Below are 19,806 nucleotides of genomic sequence, written 5' to 3' on the forward strand. Positions count from 1 at the left end.
GAAAACTAAGATCATGGCATCTGGTCCCATTGCTTCACGGCAAATAGATGGGGAAACAGTGACAGACTTTATTTTTGGAGCCAGACAGGGAAATAGTGGCTGACCTTATTTTTGGGGGCTCCAAAATCACTGCAGATGGTGACTGCAGCCATGAAAGTAAAAGATGCTTGCTCCCTGGAAGAAAAGTTATGACCAACCTAGACAGCATATTAAGAAGCAGAGACATTACTTTGTCAACAAAGGTCCGTCTAGTCAAGGCTATGGTTTTTCCAGTAGTCATGTATGGATGTGAGAATTGGACTATAAAGAAAGATGAGTGCCAAAGAATTGATGGTTTTGAACTGTGGTGTTGGAGAAGACTCTTGAGAGTCCCTTGGACTGCAAGGAGATCCAAGCAGTCAATCCTAAAGGAAATCAGTCCTGAATATTCACTGGAAGGACTGATGTTGAAGCTGAAACTCCAATACTTTGGCCACCTGATGCAAAGAACTGACTCACTGGAAAAGACCCTGATTCTGGGAAATACTGAAGGCAGGAAGAGAAGGGGACAACAGAGGATGAGATGGTTGGATGGCATCACCTACTCAATAGACATGCTGCTGCTGCTAAGTGGGTTCAGTCGTGTCCGACTCTGTGCGACCCCATAGACGGCAGCCCACCAGGCTCCCCCGTCCTTGGGATTCTCCAGGCAAGAATACTGGAGTGGGTTGCCATTTCCTTCTCCAATGCAGGAAAGTGAAAAGTCAAAATGAAGTCGCTCAGTCGTGTCCGACTCTTAGCGACCTCATGGACTGCAGCCTACCAGGCTCCTCCATCCATGGGATTTTCCAGGCAAGAGTACTGGAGTGGGGTGCCATTGCCTTCTCCGCAATGGACATGAGTTGGAGTAAACTCTGGGAGTTGGTGATGGACAGGGAGGCCTGGTATATGCTGTGGTTCACGGGGTAGCAAAGAATCAGACATGACTGAGTGATTGAATTGAACTGAGTTTCTATTATTATATTAGATGGCTTCTATGGTCATAAGCCTTTACTATTACAATGTGCTGCTTAGATTACTGGGATTTGTTTTTCCTAATTGGTTAGAGGTCCAACAGAAACTGAGACCTGAATAACTAAAATGATTCTGTCATATACATGTAGCTAGAGCTACATACACACTATTTTGATACTTTTCTCTAATAAATGGAATTAACTACAATTAGAAATGAAGATTTGTTAATAGTATCACTAGGGTACTGTCTGGAGAAGGTGATGGTACCCCACTGCAGTACTCTTGCCTGGAAAAATCCCATGGACGGAGGAGCCTGGAAGGCTGCAGTCCATGGGGTCGCGACGAGTCGGACACGACTGATCGACTTCACTTTCACTTTTCACTTTCCTGCACTGGAGAAGGAAATGGCAACCCACTCCAGTGTTCTTGCCTGGAGAATCCCAAGGACGGGGGAGCCTGGTGGGCTGCCATCTATGGGGCTGCACAGAGTCGGACACGACTGAAGCGACTTAGCAGCAGCAGCAGCAGGGTACTGTCTTTTATTTACTAAACCTTTCTCATGTCATGTTCCTAAAGACACAAAATTCTATAAGTCCTTCAATGAATCAATGAATCTAATTCTAAAATTTAGCTTGTTTTTTTTTTGTTTGTTTGTTTTTGCCTTACCACACGACATGCAGGAACTTAGTTCCCCAACTAGGGACTGAACCCGGGAAACCTGCAATGGAAGCTCAGAGTCCTACCACCAGGGAATCCCCATTGCTTTGTTCTAATACTGTTAAAAGTTAAAGAAAAATTTCAAGACTTTCCTGGTGGTCCAGTGGCTAAGACTATGTGCTCCCAATGCAGGGGGCCCCGGGTTCAATCCCTGGTCAGGGAACTAGATCCCACATGACACCACTAAAGGTCCTGATGCCACAATGATGATTGAAGATCCTGAGTGCTGCAAATAAGACCTGGCACAGCCAAATTAAATAAAATATTTTTTTATGAAAAAATACTTTTCTAAGTTAACTATAAGAATATCAAAATTATGTGCTTTTATAATCCAGATTAATAAAAAGAGCTTCCATAATTTCCAATATTTGGGAACATCAATCAGAAAGCTGAAGAGTGCTAAGAAGTATTGTACATCTGTTTGTGAAACTATAGCTTTCTAGTTTTGTTTTGTTTTGTTTTTAGCTTTCTAGTTTGATAATGGACTTCCTCTTCTAATAATCTTTTACACATTCTCTTGGTAGACAATGTTTCAATTCAACCTATTTCTAAAGAAAATGTTTCAGTGTTATCTCTAAGAGGCTACATTTACTGTTTGGTTCATCAATCCTTGCTAAACACAGCCCAAGCTTTCCAGCACACTAACTCATAACTATCTTCATTTTCATGTTTGTCCCTCTCTCCCTCATTCCCAGTATCTACTTTTCTGTCCTTACAGACAACAGCCTAATATAGCTACTGATTCTAATACTGAGTCCAGCCAGCATGGAAATAGCTATGTGGCTTCCCCTGCCAACTTCAGAGAATGTCTACAACCAGGCTAGAGAGCGCCACGGGCTGCTGCTGCTGGGTGCTGGCAACAACAAGCAGAGGAGGACTTCCCAAAGCCAAGGCTCAAACTCAGCTGCCCAGAGCCACGGTGTGATTACCAAAGAGCTCCTGATTTCTCTTCCCCAGTAAGAGAAGGGTCTGGTGCATCAAGGTCCTGCAAAGTGACAGCCTCTCCTCTTTCCTTCCTGGTTGCAGAAACTCGCCAGATCCTGGAGAGATCTCCAGTGACCTAGCCCAAGTCAGACCCCAGAACACAACTAGTGCTTTTGAAAATGCTTTTCCAGTAATAATGATTTAACTTTACATTTTTGCTTTAAAAACTGTAACAGAATTCTGTTATCTAGTTTATTGTAATATAAATGTACATTTATTACTAACCAAGTAACATTCTCCCACATTAAAATAAGACATTTTGAACGCCATCTCATATAGCCATAAGAAAGGCATAGTACTAGCCCTTAATACCAACCAGATCAAAAAGAAAATGTCCTGAAAGCAATCCAAATGTAAACAATATAACACTATGAAATATCATTTCAGATTTATGAAAATGCTCCTGAAGGACGTTCATGAGCTGAACAGACTGCCAAGGAAACAATGTTATGCTGACAAGCCCCAGAGCAGATGGTGACAAATGATGAAATTCTCTCCTCCAATCAGTGTGGAGAGTCAGCGTTGGGAAGCCCCTTAAATGCTGTCTGATCCAGTCCCCTGTGCAATGAAAAAGCAGATTCCACACAGGGTCCACTTCCAATTACTCCCAGTTTAGGAGCTTATTTCATCAACAGTCACTGTGGGAAAGTCTCTTCTCAAACTGAACCCAAACCTGGCCTTTTAATTTGGTGAATCTCAAGTGGGGTGATTTTGCCCCCAGAGGTCACCTGTCAATGTCTGTAGACATTTTTGGTTGCCACACTGCGGGTGGGGTACTTCTGGCTTCTAGTAGATAGAAGCCAGGGATGCTGTTGAACATCCTACAATACACAAGACAGCCCCCGCCACCGCCCCAACAAAGAACTCCAAAGGCCAATAGTAACAAGGCTGAGAAATCTTTTACCAGCTCCTGCTTCTTAAGAAGCCTAGGCAGGTTCTTTGAAGAACCAATATCAACTCTTTTTTCCCATTTGTGGCACATTAAAAATACCTGAAACTCCCTGTTACAGCTCAACTATTGTCACAAAAATGCTGCATAAGAAACCACGCCAAACTCAATGGCCAGAACTGCCACTGGGCACGTAGGGTGTAAGGTAGTGCTTATAGGAACCTGGGGTACAAATTCCTAATTCAGTGTGTGTGGGCTCTCAGGATTCTATTAATACTCAGCACGTTGTAAAGCAATTATCCTTTGATTAAAAATAAATTAATTTAAAAAATACTTTGTATGACTGCTTCACTGACTTCATGAAATTACCTAGGACCGTCCCACGTCTGATACTGCCCTGGAATGGCTGCAGGTTTACCTTGCCCACCATCAGGTTTATCTTTTCTTACAATGCTTGCTCCAAACCAGCTCTCAAACTTCCACTCCTAAAGCCATATCTAAAGCAAAACCAAGCCCATAAGAACCTGGATGGAGATTTAAATGGAAGTTAGAGGTAACATTTGCAGTTGGATTAGATGTGACTTAACAAAAAAACAGGAGAATCAGGATTACTCCAAGCTTTTGGGCCTGAGCAACAGGAAGGATGGAAGTGCTTCAGCTGAGATGAGGGAGACCACAGAGGTACCCCGCTCTAAAGACGCTGTCCCCCTGTCTTCTGTCCTCCAGAAATGCTGGTAAGTCCGGGATACTGTAAATCATCGTTTCGGTGAATGTAAGGAGAAAGTCCCCTGAGAAATGGAAAAACAGCCTACCATTTGAAACAAGGCACTTCAATCTCAAGATAGAAACATTCAAGAAGATCTTTGTAAATGAAAATATTCAAGTAAATGTTTGGCCAAGAACTTGAGAATGAAAAAGATGGTAAAATCTGATAGCTCCATCTCTTAAAATAAACCTCAAGCTTGATTAATCCCTTAAAAGAACCATGAAGCTTTACAAACATCTATGCATGTAAGAAAAGTAGTTTGGGGAAACTGAGTTAAAATCTGTTCCAGGAATAGTGTTGGAAAGCCTCAGTAACACCAGTGAGATGTGCTGCAACGTGAACAATTTCCTTAGAAACTGAGCCATGCAGCCAGCCCGAGGGGAACAGGGTGGTTCTCTCTAGCAGAGCACGGGAGAGGGAGAAGATGAACTGGTAGAAACGGTTCCAGTGCTGATGAGAATCCTTGGTGAGATGTGAGCACAGAGCAGGTCAGTAAATGCCAGGGGCCCAGCCATGGCGCTGCAGAGGATCAGCCGAGGTTAGTGAGGAAGGCCAGGCTCATCAATAAAGCTGAAGACAGGATTTTTTTTTCTCCTTGCAAATTATTAATATTGGGTTTCATGGGTAAATTAATATTCCTATAGAACTAAATGAAGGAAGATACTACGCTGAATGACATTTTTAAAAAAAGACTACTTTTTCCCAATGCAAATCATCTTTACAGGGTACTATCATGGCTATGAAAAAAAGCTCTGTAAGATTCATTGAAGAAAAAGACACTAAACACACACCAAATAAATAAATATGTTTATTTATTCATAGCACCAAATGTTAAAGGCAGCAGTAGATAAAGAAAATAAGGACCAATTCACATGTGAGGATGACACAGGCCTCAGACTTCTCTGGTGGCCCAGTGGCTAAGATTCCCAATGCAAAGGGCCAAGGTTTGATCCCTGGTCAGGAAACTAGATCCCACATGCTGCCCACTAAAGACCTGGCATGCTGCAATGAAGACTGAAGATCCTACATGCCACAACTAAGACCAGACACAGCCAAATAAATACATAAAAGATGATATAAGGCCTGGAGAGACAGAAGCACAAGGTCTCAGGCTGCTTGAGCTGGGTCAGCAGGGCCTCTTCACCCAGCCACGGGAGCAAGGAGACGTCAGTGTCTCAGGTTACCTGGGACACACGTGGAAGAGCCGCAGCCTGTGGCATCCTTTCAGCCACTCTCTGACGCAATTCACTGAACTGCCTGTCTGTGCTCTGCCGTCTATGGGGTTGCACAGAGTCGGACACGACTGAAGCGACTTAGCAGCAGCAGCAGCAGCTCTGCCTGAAGATGGCCACCTGGGCTCCGCACACTTGATAATGTACCACAGGCTACTAGAGCCTGTAACAGGCCAAGGCTCGGGGAGAGGAAATTTACAAAGTATAACCTTAACATTTTCAGTTATTTGAACAACTTGAAGGAAAGACTGTTGCACTACTGATGTAAAGAAAGCACAGAATGAAAATACATCTTTGGTGACAAAGCCAATGACAGTACATGAAGAATCCTTGTGTCCCCAGCAGAGACGGTTGGGATCATTTAGTGTAAGAATTAAGACTCTAACAAATTCAGAAGAGGATAAGAATTGCAGATTAAGCTTTATAGTCAATTACTTTCTCTGTGTCATTAATAATGTAATAGTTCCTCTACCACTTTGGAATTGGTAGTTATTAGAGATAGTTTTCAGACAAGGCAATGGCACCCCACTCCAGTACTCCTGCCTGGAAAATTCCATGGACGGAGGAGCCTGGTGGGCTGTAGTCCATGGGGTCTCGAAGAGTCGGACACGACTGAGCGACTTCACTTTCACTTTTCACTTTCATGCATTGGAGAAGGCAATGGCAACCCACTCCAGTGTTCTTGCCTGGAGAATCCCAGGGATGGTGGAGCCTGGCAGGCTGCCGTCTATGGGGTTGCACAGAGTCGGACACGACGGAATCGACTTAGCAGCAGCAGCAGAGATAGTTTTGCACACCAAGTGCTTTCACTTAAAAGTCTAAACATTTAACAAACTGCCACGTTATAGAGATTATACTCAAAATACTGTGGGGAAAAAAGTGAAATGAATTAAAAAAAAAAACTCACTGGGTTTCAACAAGAAAGATTTACTCTCATGCTCACTCGTCTAGAGGATGACTGTGCTTTGGCTGATCAAGTGAGCCTGGGCTCAGCTGGACAGCCCTGTTGCTGGTACAGCTGGGTTGGCTTGTCACTGCAGGCTGGGCCCAGGTCTGCTCTATACACACTCATTCTGTGGTCCAGGCTAAGGGGGCATTAACTATGTGGCATGTTCTCTGGTCCATGACCCAGATCCGAAGAGGGCAGAACCAACCATGCAAGTGCTTTTTAAGTCACTGACTTATATCCAGTTAGTGACTTACATTACATTAGCATTTGGCCAAGTCATGTCACAGGACTGAGGTCAAAGTCAGCGATAGGCAAGCACAATCTAGTCATCATAAGGCAATGGAAGGATGTGGATGTATAATTCTACTACAGCAGAATGACGAATTTGGACAAAAATGGAATCTCCCACATTCCCTTTCATTTTTCTTTAAGCTCAATATTCCTCTGCCCTTCAGTCATATAGCTTCTAGGTTTTTCACCATACGAATGATGTTCTTCTATACCAACTTTAGTGCTTCTGTATCCCTATTAAATCACAATGCTCAGAACTGAACACAAGGACTTCCCTAGTGGTCCAGTGGCTGAGAATCTGCCTGCCAATGTGGGAAACACAGGTTCAATGCCTGGTCTGGAAATGTTACACACACTGAGTGGGCCAACTAAGCCCATGTGCCACGACTACTGAGCCCTAACTGCTGAAGCTGGCGCTCTGCAACAAGAGAAGCCACTGCATGAGAAGCTCACACCACAGCCAGAGTAGCCTCCGCTTCCACTACCAGAGAAAGTCCGTGTTCAGTATCAAAGACCCAGCACAGCCAGAAATAAGCAAATACAATTACTTTGAAGAAATAAAAAAGAACTGAACATGATACTTCACATGCGATCTGACCCGTACTGACTTCTCCAAATAAAAGGTTTAGTAGCTAAAAAGTTGAAAATCTCACCTAGACAAGAGCACTGCCAAGAAAATATAATGTAAATGAAATAACTTAGGGAAGTTTTAAAAATAAAACATCAGATATTCTTACTGAGTAATTAATACATTTTTCTTCTAAATCATAAGGGAGCTGATTCAGACTGATGAACCCAGATACCACATAAATCAGAGGAATTATCCTTTCTCTAAATGCTATGCTTCAAGAACCAAATTCTCTACCCTTAGGCCATTTTATACTTTATAAAGCACTTAAATATATACTCTCTAATTTCATTTAATTCTTTATAACCTGGAGCTAGGTATTATTTTTGCCTCTGATGAAAGATGAGGAAATTGAGGGTTAGACGGAAGTCCAGTACTTCTGTACCTGTGAACAATGTCTTTCTTACCTCCAGGACTACTAGGAAGACTGCTTCCCTCTGCCTGGAACATTCCTTCCCAACACCCAGCTTGCTCTGCCAGCCTACCTACTATTCATCCTTTAACTTTCTACTCGGATAGCACTTCCTCCATAAGCAATGCCTACCTTTCCTTTTTTTTTCAAAAAATATTTATGAGTTCATCTAGAAACAAAGAACTCCACAGTGCTGGGCATACTGCAGGAAACAAGACAGAGAGTCTTTGCCCTTTTACGGCTGAGCATCCAGTTGGGGTGAAAGACACAAATAACTACACAGTTGACTAATTAGCTACACATATGGTAAGTATCACAAAGGAGAAGTACTGATACAATGAGTGGGTGAGAGCTGTTCTGTGCATTCACGGCTCTTCCTCATCACAGTACTTAGCACGCTTTGTTATAACCAGTTGTTTGTCTTTATTCCCCACTGTGAGTGGAAAGTATATACAGACTGGGCTGTTGAATAAAAATAATTATTTATGGAATGAGAGATTAAATGATCAAAGGACTTGCCTAAAATACTAAATTAATGAGCCAGGATATGACTTGAACTTAAGACTCAATTCCCATACCTTGCCTCTAGACAGAATTTCTACGAAATGGTAATGATTCTAATAAAAGTTAATGTTAGCCTGCTACACAACTACAAACAAAAAGAATTAACTTATAATACATTTAATTTATAAACTATGCTTACTTGCTACATGACAACCTATGTACATACAAGTATCACATAGTGTATAACTTGTACTAACAGATATACTAATTAGATCTCATAGTCTTTTTTATTCTGGTTATTACTTAGTCATTTGTAATGGAGTACAGTAACGAGCCTCTTGAGGAAAGTGAAAGAAGAGAGTGAAAAAGTTGGCTTAAAGCTCAACATTCAGAAAACTAAGATCATGGCATTTGGTCCCATCACTTCATGGCAAATAGATGGGGAAACAGTGGAAACAGTGACAGACTATTTTTTTGGGCTCCAAAATCACTGCAGATGGTGACTGCAGCCATGAAATTAAAAGACGCTTACTCCTTGGAAGGAAAGTTATGATCAACTTAGACAGCATATTAAAAAGCAGAAACATTACTTTGCTAATGAAGGTCTGTCTAATCAAGGCTATGGTTTTTCCAATAGTTATATATGGATGTGAGAGTTGGACCATATAAAGTTGAGCTCCAAAGAATTTATGCTTTTGAACTGTGGTGTTGGAGAAGACTCTTGAGCGTCCCTTGGACTACAAGGAGATCCAACCAGTCCATCCTAAAGGAAATCAGTCCTAAATAATCATTGGAAGGACTGATGCTGAAGTTGAAACTCCATTACTTCGGCCACCTGATGCAAAGAACTGACTCATTTGAGAAGACCCTGATGCTGGGAAAGACCGAAGGTGAGAGGAGAAGGGGACCACAGAGGATCAGATGGTTGGATGGCGTCACCGACTCAATGGACATGAGTTTGAGTAAACTCCAGGAGTTGGTGAAGGACAGGGAGGCCTGGTGTGCTGCAGTCCATGGAGTCGCAAAGAGTTGGACACGACTGAATGACTGAACTGAATGAAAAATTTAAAATGATCTCATGCTTAAATACATGGTAACAGCAGCAAATAATATATACAATTAACACAAATATAAGCAAATTTGAGATTATATTTTTAAATGCAATAAGCAATTTCTTAAATGTATAATTCAAAGTTTATGCTCCAAAGAATGATGTTATAACAAATAAACTCTAGCACATGATAAAGTAACAGGTATTCCTGACTCTATAGGTACACAGCCATAGTATGGTCAGCGTGTCATCCTAACTTAGCTAAAGATATTCAGTTCAGTTTAGTTGCTCAGTCACGTCTGACTCTTTGCCACCCCATGAACCGCAGCACACCAGGCTCCCCTGTCCATCACCAACTCCTGGAGTCCACCCAAACCCATGTCCGTTGAGTCAGTGATGCCATCAAACTATTTCATCCTTTGTCATCCCCTTCTCCTCCTGCCCCCAATTCCTCCCAGTATCAGGGTCTTTTCCAATGAGTCAGCTCTTTGCATCAGGTGGCCAAAGTATTGGAGTTTCAGCTTCAACATCAGTCCTTCCAATGAACACCCAGGACTGATCACCTTTAGGATGGACTGGTTGGATCTCCTTGCAGTCCAAGGGACTCAATCTGCTCACCTGCATACAGATTTCTCAAGAAGCAGGTCAGGTGGTCTGGTGGGCCCATCTCTTTCAGAATTTTCCACAGTTTATTGTGATCCACACAGTCAAAGGCTTTGGCATAGTCAATAAAGCAGAAATAGATGTTTTTCTGGAGCTCTCTTCCTTTTTCGATGATCCAGCGAATGTTGGCAATTTGATCTCTGGTTTCTCTGCCATTTCAGCTTGAACATCTGGAAGTTCACGGTTCATGTATTACTGAAGCCTGGCTTGGAGAATTTTAAGCATCACTTTACTACCGTGTGAGATGAGTGCAATTGTGCGGTAGTTTGAGCATTCTTTGGCATTGCCTTTCTTTGGGATTGGAATGAAAACTGACCTTTTCCTGTCCTATGGCCACTGCTGAGTTTTCCAAATTTGCTGGCATATTGAGTGCAGCACTTTCACAGCATCATCTTTCAGGATTTGAAAAAGCTCAACTGGAATTCCATCACCTCCACTAGCTTTGCTCGTAGTGATGCTTCCTAAGGCCCACTTGAGTTCACATTCCAGGATGTCTGGCTCTAGGTCAGTGATCACACCATCGTGATTATCTGGGTCATGAAGATCTTTTTTGTACAGTTCTTCTGTGTATTCTTGCCACCTCTAAAGATATTATCTAAAGATATTATTACACTTTTTTTCTTGAATTTACAGAAGTCACAAATACTATCACCAAATTGCTGCACATTTTTTACTTTCTTCTAAAAGAATCATTTTAAGTCAATCTTGCAAAAATAGCCTAGCTCTCTAAAGGGAATTAGCGCCATCTAGTGACAGAAGCTGGTAGAAAAATAAATTTCATTAGGAGACTGTTGAGAAGCAAAGAAGAAAACTGCTTATGTAGCAGTATAACACACTGATTTAGAAAAATACAGAAAACTCTAGCACCCCCTCCTGGCTATGTTTTATTAATTTATACTGGATTCTAACAGATTTTAGCTACTTGTACTACAGTTCTAAAAAAATACTAAGACTCCTTATTACGATCATTTTTTTACGTTGTCAGAAATATTCTAGTTATGGGATGTTTAAAAGGAAGATAATTTGCTGTTAGAAGCATGACTAAATCAGTATGACCCACTCTACTAACATACTTTCCCTTCCCTTAACTTGCAGCCAGATGTGAAGGGCCTTGACTTTATCCTGTAGGCCTTGAAAATCCCTTACCTAGTTTTACACAGGGAAGATTTCTTTGGGGACAGTATAAAGGATGGATACCTATAAAAAGTGCGTTGAGGAAAGACTAACCATGTGGGGGTTAGTGGTAGTAATCTAGACAGGAGGTAACAAGGCCTAAACTGAAATGATGAACCAGAGTCCACTGGGTTAGAGGATCACTGTAACATGCAGGATATCTCTCAACTTTTTACTGCAGCAATTTTTTAAATTTAGTTATACCTCATCTTATCCTAGAGAAGGAACTGGCAACCCACTCCAGTATTCTTGCCTGGGAAATTCTGTGGACAAAGGAGCCTGGCGGGCTACAGTCTATGGGGTCGCAGAGAGTCCAGCGTCACTGAGCGACTAACACTTTCATCTTTTATCTTTTCTGTTATTACTTCAAACTGCCTTGATGAGATTAATCACTTTGGGGGGGGAGGTCTTATTCCCCCTACAAAATGATAAGCTCCTTGAAGACAAATTACTTTTGTAAAGATGTTAAAGATGATTTAATTAAAAGAATCTGTGCATGGGATCATTTATTTCAATGATGTAGCTTATGAAGACAAAAAAAATACAGTGGTGTATTAGAAAACTATTTTTTGATAGATTCTTGTGTAATTTAGGAGAGATTTTATACTAATTATGTACACTACCAACTCTTAAACGTGTGATCATTGTATCACGGAGACAATATTCATCTGGTAGATGAAAAAGCAGTTTGAAATACATTGGCTTTTTTTATAGGCATCTTTGGATAAAGGTGAACTCAACTTTTTTTTTTTAAAGAATACAGTACAGTTTATTTTTAAATGTTCAAAAGCAAGAAGACTAAATACATTTTTTCAGATACACACATGAAGGTAAAACTTCCAGGTTTTAGCGTCAAAGTAAAACATCTGTACATGTTAAAACCCTAACTTTCAGACCTGGCTAACCCAGGGACTGAACACCACAAAATCAGGGCCGCAGTTTCCTGTGGGGGAGGAGTGGGGAGGAGCAAGGGACTCTAAGTTCCTGCTCATGTTCCAGTTCTTAAGCAACAAGGAAGATGGGCTGTTACAGTTGCAATTTTAGATGTGGTACACACATTTTTTAGATAAGTGACATTACCTCACATTAAATAAGAACTGTTTTCCTTCCTCTCAATTTCAAGATTAAATTATACTTTCCATCCCCAAAAGCGACCAAGATGACAAACTATAAAGATTAGTCCTTACACTGCCAATAAATAAAAATAAAAACAAAAACAACATAGGCAGAACACTTGGACTGAAATCACAGCAAGATCCTCTATGACTGACCTCCTAGAGTAATGGAAATAAAAACAAAAATAAACAAATGGGACCTAATCAAAAGTTTTTGCACAATGACGGAAACTACAAGCAAAGTGAAAAGAAAACCCTCAGAATAGGAGAAAATAATAGCAAATGAAACACTGACAAAAGATTAATCTCCAAAATATACAAGCAGCTCGTGCAACTCATATCAGAAAAACCCAATCAAAAAGTTGGGCAGAAGACCTAAACAAACATTTCTCCAAAGAAGACATACAGATGGCTAATAAACACATGAAAAGATGCTCGACATCGCTCGTTATTAGAGAAATGCAAATCAAAACTACAATAAGGTATCATCTCACACCAGTCAGAACAGTCATCATCAAAAAGTCTACAAACAATTAATGCTGGAGAGGGTGTGGAGAAAAGGGAACTTTCTTGCACTGTTTGGTGGGAATGCAAAGTGATATGGCCACTATGGAGAACAGTGTGGAGATTCCTTAAAAAACTAGGAATAAAACTACCATACGACCCAGAAATCCCACTGCTGGGAAATCATAATTGAAAAAGACACATGTACCCCAATGTTCACTGCAGCACTATTTACAATAGCCAGGACATGGAAGCACCTAGATGTCCAACAGGTGAAAGGATAAAGAAGTTGTGGTCCATATACACAATGGAATAGTACTCAGCTATAAAAAGGAACACATGTGAGTCAGTTCTAATAAGGCTGATGAACCTAGAGCCTCTTAAATAGAGTGAAGTAAGTCAGAAAGAGAAAGACAAATATTGTATATTAACACATATATGTGGAATCTAGAAAAATGGTACTGATGATTCTATTTGCAGGGCAGCAAAAGAGGTGCACACAGAAAGAATAGACTTTTGGTCCCAGTCAGGGAGGGAGCAGATAGGAGGACCTGAGAGAGCAGTACTGAAACATACATTACCACATGTGAAAGAGCCACTGGGGACATGCTACATGATGCAGGAAACCCACTCTGACAACACAGAGGGGTGGGGTGGGGAGGGAGGTGGAAAGGAGGTTTAAGAGGGAGGGGACATGTGTATGCCTGTGGCTGTTTCATGCTTAAGTATGGCAGAAACCATCACAATATTGTAAAGTAATTGTCCTCCAATTAAAAATTAAATGTTAAAAATAATAAATAAAAATAATGTTGTTAGAAAAAAACAAAAAAGCATGTAGCTAGTGCCCGAACCCTAACCCTAACAAAATTCACTTATATCAACTATACAGCAAAATTGTTAGTATAGTAACAGAAAAATGAATTTTATACAAGCTAAATCAACTCTAAAATTCAAAAATACCCTAACTGTAATTCTTACTTTCCTAGGTCTCTTTCATCATAGTGCCTAACAGTACCTTGCCTTTAGAAGGTACAACATAAATTTCTATTCACTGGAATTCCTAAGCCAGGGAATTCCACTAGGGATGACCATAGACCAGAAGTCTGAACATTCAAACCAGACACATACCTGAATATAGGAAGAACTGGGGAGGGTCTCCATGAATGCCCACCGTGCCTGGTCCCAAGGAGTCAGACAGGGTATTTACAAAGGAAAATACACCACTCATGATTCCAAAGCCCAGGCCAGAAACTAAAGAGGAAGGAAAACACTGTTAAACCTTATTCACACTACGATTTCTCTTCAAATCACATCCCTAAGGACTAGGGGACACTATTTTGCTGAAGGAAAAAGGGTGCACAGGCTTTTGGAGAAGCAGTGGAAAGTTGGCTCAGAAAAGGCAAGTGTTTGGCAAGATGATGAACTGGGGTGGAGGCGTGGGGGAACGGACAGTGAAATGTAGCAGAGAAATGAAAAACGACAGAAAGAGATCCAAGAAGGCTCTGAAGTGACAGGCGAGACAGAAGGATATGATATTAAAGCTCTGACTTTAATTCATGATAACAGAGTCTACAGAATTAATTTTTATGCAATTGAGCTTGAGGGGTGACTGCATTGTAAAGAGGGATCCCTCGGTCAAGCTGGGTGACTCAATTTAGGAACCTAGATCCAACCTTTAAACCATAATTCTGAAAGAAAAATATGAAAAGGTATTAACTGTATTAATATGAAGAGTTTTCCCAGTACAAATTCATGGAATCAACCCAGAGAGGGTAATAGTAACATCACTTGGAAATTGTTTTTTTTTTTTTGGAAATTGTTAACGGAGTGTATACATGTTAATAAAAACCTAACTGTCAAATTTGGTTAATAGTTAATGGACACACAGATAAGAGTCAATTGAAATCACTTTCCTTTATAAAAGGGCTCTGCTACTACTGCTAAGTTGCTTCAGTCGTGTCCGACTCTCTGCAACCCCATAGACAGCAGCCTACCAGGCTCCTCCATCCCTGGGATACTCCAGGCAAGAACACTGGAGTGGGTTGCCATTTCCTTCTCCAATGCATGAAAGTGAAAAATTAAAGTGAAGTTGCTCAGTCATGTTTGACTCTTTGTGACCCCATGGACTGCAGCCCACCAGGCTCCTCCGTCCATGGGGTTTTCCTGGCGAGAGTACTGGAGTGGGGTGCCATTGTCTTCTCCATATAAAAGGGCTCTAGAAAGCTATAAAAAAAAAAAATACACCAATAGGCCAATGCAGTAGTAAAATACTACTAGAAACCCACAAAGCTATAAAAGATAAAAATGGCTTTTAGGTCAAGTTTGAATTTTTTTTTTAATCTTTACAACACTATGCAGCTCTAACTTACCATAAGCCAGCAATCTCATAGAGGGTGCTTTCTCATATGGGTTTATAGTCTTCAAACCCTCACTGGCTTTTCTAAAATAAAAACACACATATAATTTTTTTTAAAGTAGTATATCAGAAAACACATAAGGTATCTTAAAATTCAGATACTTAATGAGGTTTTTGATCAGATTATACTCTAAATCTAAAATCCATTTAAATGAGTACAACAAAACTTCAATTAACTAAAATCAACCAAAATTTCCAACCAACTTTTGCCTTTTATCTGACATTCAAAAAGAATAGGAAAAACAATGTAAGTAAACAAGCCATCAGGATTGGGTTTAATAAGGGGGGAAAAAAGCAATACTTATGACTAAGCTTGTGTGTTAAGTGACTTCAGTCATATCCGACTCTGTGTGACCCTATGTACTGTAGCCTGCCAGGCTCCTCTGTCCAGGATGCTCCAGGCAAGAATACTGGAGTGGGCTGCACCACCCAAGGACTGAACTCTCATTTCTTATTCTCCTGTACTGGCAGGTGATTCTTTACCACTAGCACCACCATGACTAAGCTTGAGTATCAGTTCCCTCACTCAGTCGTGTCCAACTCTTTGCAACCCCATGGACTGCAGCACCCCAGGCCTTCCTGTCCATCACCAACTTGAGGAGTTTACTCAAACTCATGTCCATTGAGTCAGTGATGCCATCCAACCATCTCATCCTCTGTCTTCCCCTTCTCCTCCCGCCTTCAATCTTTCCCAGCAGCAGGCTCTTTTCAAATGAGTCATTTCTTTGCATCAGGTGGCCAAAATATTGGAGTTTCAGCCTCAACATAAGTTCTTCCAATGAATATTCAGGACTGATTTCCTTTAGGATGGACTGGTTGGATCTCCTTGCAGTCCAAGGGACTCGCAATCAATTCTTCGACACTCAGCTTTCTTTATAGTCTAACTCTCACTTCCATACATGACCACTGGAAAAACCATAGCCTTGACTAGACGGACCTTTGTTGGCAAAGTAATATCTCTGCTTTTTAATATGCTGTCTAGGTTGGTCATAACTTTTCTCCCAAGGAGCAAGCGTCTTTTAATTTCATGGCTGAAATCACCATCTGCAGTGATTTTGGAGTCCAGAAGAATAAAGTCAGCCACTGTTTCCCCACCTATTTGCCATGAAGTGATGGGACCGGATGCCATGATCTTAGTTTTCTGAATGTTGAGCTTTAAGCCAACTTTTTCTCTCTCCTCTTTCTCTTTCATCAAGAGGCTCTTTAGTTCTTCTTTGCTTTCTGCCATAAGGGTGGTGTCATCTGCATATCTGAGGTTATTGATATTTCTCCCAGCAATCTTGATTCCAGCTTGTGTTTCATCCAGCCCAGCGTTTCTCATGATGTGCTCTGCATAGAAGTTAAATAAGCAGGGTCGACAGTATACAGCCTTGATGTACTCCTTTTCCTATTTGGAACCAGTCTGTCTTAGGAAGTATTTAATTCAACATGCTATGGCATCTACCACTCTGAATTGTTCCTCTTCCCAAAGTATTGTATCTTTAATTCCACTTTCTTAGTACTTTGCTGCATTTCTGCCTGGGTTAGACTTATTGTGCCACCCTCCCTTCTACCTTCAACTCCGTAGAACCTAAATGGTACTCATTCCTCAAAGTCTAGTTCAGGCAACAATTGCTCAAAAAAGCCATCTTTACCAATGATTGACAGTCATTCACCCCATCTCTCTCTGCTCTTAGGTTTGTTTGTTGTTGTTCTTATGGGGATCTTTCATGTGGGATCTTAAATCCCTGACCAGGGATCGAACCTGCACGCCCACACTGGAAGCCAGGTCTTAACCACTAGACCACCAGGGAAGTCCCTCTCCTTAACTTTGAAATCCTATTCACACTGATGGTCTGAACTTTCATATGGATACCTAATCCCATGGTCTTCTGATTCTAAAACATTTCTTTCATATCCCCAATCAGGCTTCAGGGGAGAATAAAATGCTACCTTCAGAAAAGAAGATAAGTGAATACCTGAAAGAACCACTACTCAGTAAGAAATGATCTTCAGAGTGATTGTATCCAGGCTTCTGTTGTGGACAACCTGCAAATTTACCGTGAGTCCTGCCCCCCACCCCGCCCCCCCACAAATGTGTCAGGACTGTGGCCAGGTCAGTTCCACTCTCATCACTATTACTATCCCTTGTTGGTTAGAAAGTCTGCAACAAGATTCCTGACTCAAAGGATATTTAAATTATATTTACCATAAAATATATTTTGTAAAGGAACCAAACATTTTAGAATGATTTTTCAACAAGTGCTGAAACAAAAGTGAGTGAGGTTAACTCTAAGGTAGAAAATTAGCCAGAACACAGAACTTATATTCTGGGTTATTGTGTTAATTAAATTTCAAGGTATGCATATTCACTGCAGTGAGCCTATCTCATCACATAAATATAAATATATATTTATATATATTTGCCATATATATATATTATTTAATGTATTAAATAAGGCAACACAGAATTCAATCAAAATAGTAATAAGCATAAAGAAAAATGTCTTTGGGATTTCCCTGGTGGTCCAGTGATTAAGTAAGACCCCACACTTCTATTACAGGGGGCAAAGGTTTGATCTCTGGTCAGGGAACCAAGATCCCACATGCCACACAACAAGACCAAAAAAAAACCAAGGAAAAGAAAAATTTGCCATTTCAGTGCTCTCCATTTGGAAGTATCATTTAGTAGCAGGGACATGAGCCAGAATTTACGTGACTGTGATCTTCTTTCTCTGGAACAGTAACCACCTGAAATGCCCAAGTAGCCTATATAAACTCACCTATCACAGGAGTGTTTTGAAAGGCTAATGAATGCTTACAGACCTACACAATAGCAATAATCTCCATCAACAAACAGATATAATGGTATAATAGAATCAATAAATTTTGGAAGATTTCTGTTTTATATAAATTGCTCAGTAATGAATAAAAGATTTTTGATATTTAGTATAATAAGGTACTGCTATCACAAATATATTAAAGCTCTAAACTTAAAAGTTTTGTAAATGTCCTCCTTCTAATGAGGAAGGAAAGGTCTAGGGCACCAACAGTTCTCAGCGCCAATATCAGGAAGTGAAAAGTAAAAGGCACCGTCATCAGCTTCCAAGTTCTTGATGGACACAACACACAACTGATGACATGAGGGGCAGTGATTTTCATTTCACCATTTTACTGAAATGGAAAAATTTTTGTTTGCATTTATTATTGTTTCTAAGAACAAAAAAGAAAAAGCTCAATTTTTTGAACTATAAACTGAAAAACATATGATAAATCATACCAGCTTTCTTGTTTGCTCTGATTCACTCTACATGTGTGTGTAAGAGAGGGAAAGTACCACAGAATATGCATGTAAATGCACTATTTTAGAAATTTTTTAAAATAGACTTATGCCTTTTAAAAGGTTGTAGCAATGATTATCTTACCACTTCTTCTATAAATGATTTTTAAATTACCAAATCTTTATGGTATCAGCATTATCAGACAACTGAAACTACAAAAGCTTCACTCCAAGCCAAAAAAATTCTAGTGTATATTTTAGGCAATATGCAGGACCATAACTTGGATTTTTTTTTTCCTTCTAATTAAGCTAGAAAAAACTATCATTTGTGGCCACATGTCAATTTCTCACAGTGCAATGCTTTGCTAGGCTGAAAGTTACGATTCATTCATTCAAGATGAAGCACTGTTCTTAAGGCCTGAGTCATGAAATAAATTCATATTGAACTACAATGATAGTGGCCTTCCCTAGTGGCTCTCGGTGGTTAAGAGTCTGCCTGCCAATGCAGGAGACGCAAGTTTGATTCCCGGGTTGATACCCTGGAGAAGGAAATGGCAACGCACTCCAGTATTCTTGCCTTGAGAATTCCATGGACAGAGAAGCCTTGAAGTCTACAGTCCGTGGGGCTACAAAAGAGCTGGACACTACTGAAGTGACTAAACAACAATAAATACTTTGATTCAATTATATATATATATATATATATATATATGTAAAACTGGTGCAAGCTCTCCACATTTTAATCTTGGCACCAAATTCAGGTAGCAAAAATATTATTGAGGCAGTACTTTAAATTTAAAATTTCAAAACCTACCTTGGCAGTGGAGATAGTTAAAATATTGATTAAACTGAAGTTCCTATATTTAATTTGGTGAAGCCTAAGACAGCAACTTAAATGTATCTATATAAATGTTAGTCATGAGTAAAGTACATAATTCTCAAACTTGTTTTAACATGTAACTATATAACATCCAACATTTTAAAAATGTGCTAGGAAAATATTTATCATATTCCAAAAGTTTGTTGAAGATCCATTTTGTAAAGGCAAACAAAGGCACCTGTTAATACACATTTGTCCTATTATTTATCTGCAAATCTCCAAAGGTCCTTTTGGAGGACCAAATATGGTTTCCCCAGAAGGCCAAAGAGGTTTCTCTGAATTTCCTGGCCTGAGAGCCTACAGACTGACAGCAATACTTCCTTCCGCATGTGGTCCTATGCCCTCACTGCCCTCATTAAAAAGGGCAACCCATGGGGAAT

The 19,806-nt window shown here is 40.3% G+C and overlaps 1 protein-coding gene across 9 annotated transcripts in view; it reads right to left on the reverse strand.

Moving 5' to 3' along the window:
* The window catches only part of APH1B (aph-1 homolog B, gamma-secretase subunit), a 61,519-nt gene that overhangs the window by 36,934 nt on the left and 4,779 nt on the right, over window positions 1-19,806 (reverse strand). For 6 of the 9 annotated variants that reach the window (XR_008699242.1, XM_055537712.1, XM_055537711.1 and 3 more), the window contains exons 3-4: window positions 15,241-15,311; window positions 14,000-14,122 (exon numbers count right to left, since the gene is read on the reverse strand). Coding sequence is in view for 8 of the 9 variants with exons in the window: in XM_055537712.1 (XP_055393687.1) it covers window positions 14,000-14,122; window positions 15,241-15,311 (194 nt within the window). In the remaining variant the exon portion in view is untranslated. Of the gene's footprint in view, window positions 1-1,625; window positions 3,253-9,440; window positions 10,250-13,999; window positions 14,123-15,240; window positions 15,312-19,806 lie in introns of those variants that run through there. The other 3 variants (XM_055537714.1, XM_055537718.1, XM_055537717.1) reach the window with 3 other exon arrangements.

The sequence above is a fragment of the Bubalus kerabau genome, chromosome 10 (genome assembly GCF_029407905.1).
Source record: "Bubalus kerabau isolate K-KA32 ecotype Philippines breed swamp buffalo chromosome 10, PCC_UOA_SB_1v2, whole genome shotgun sequence".
Classification (NCBI taxonomy): domain Eukaryota; kingdom Metazoa; phylum Chordata; class Mammalia; order Artiodactyla; family Bovidae; genus Bubalus; species Bubalus kerabau.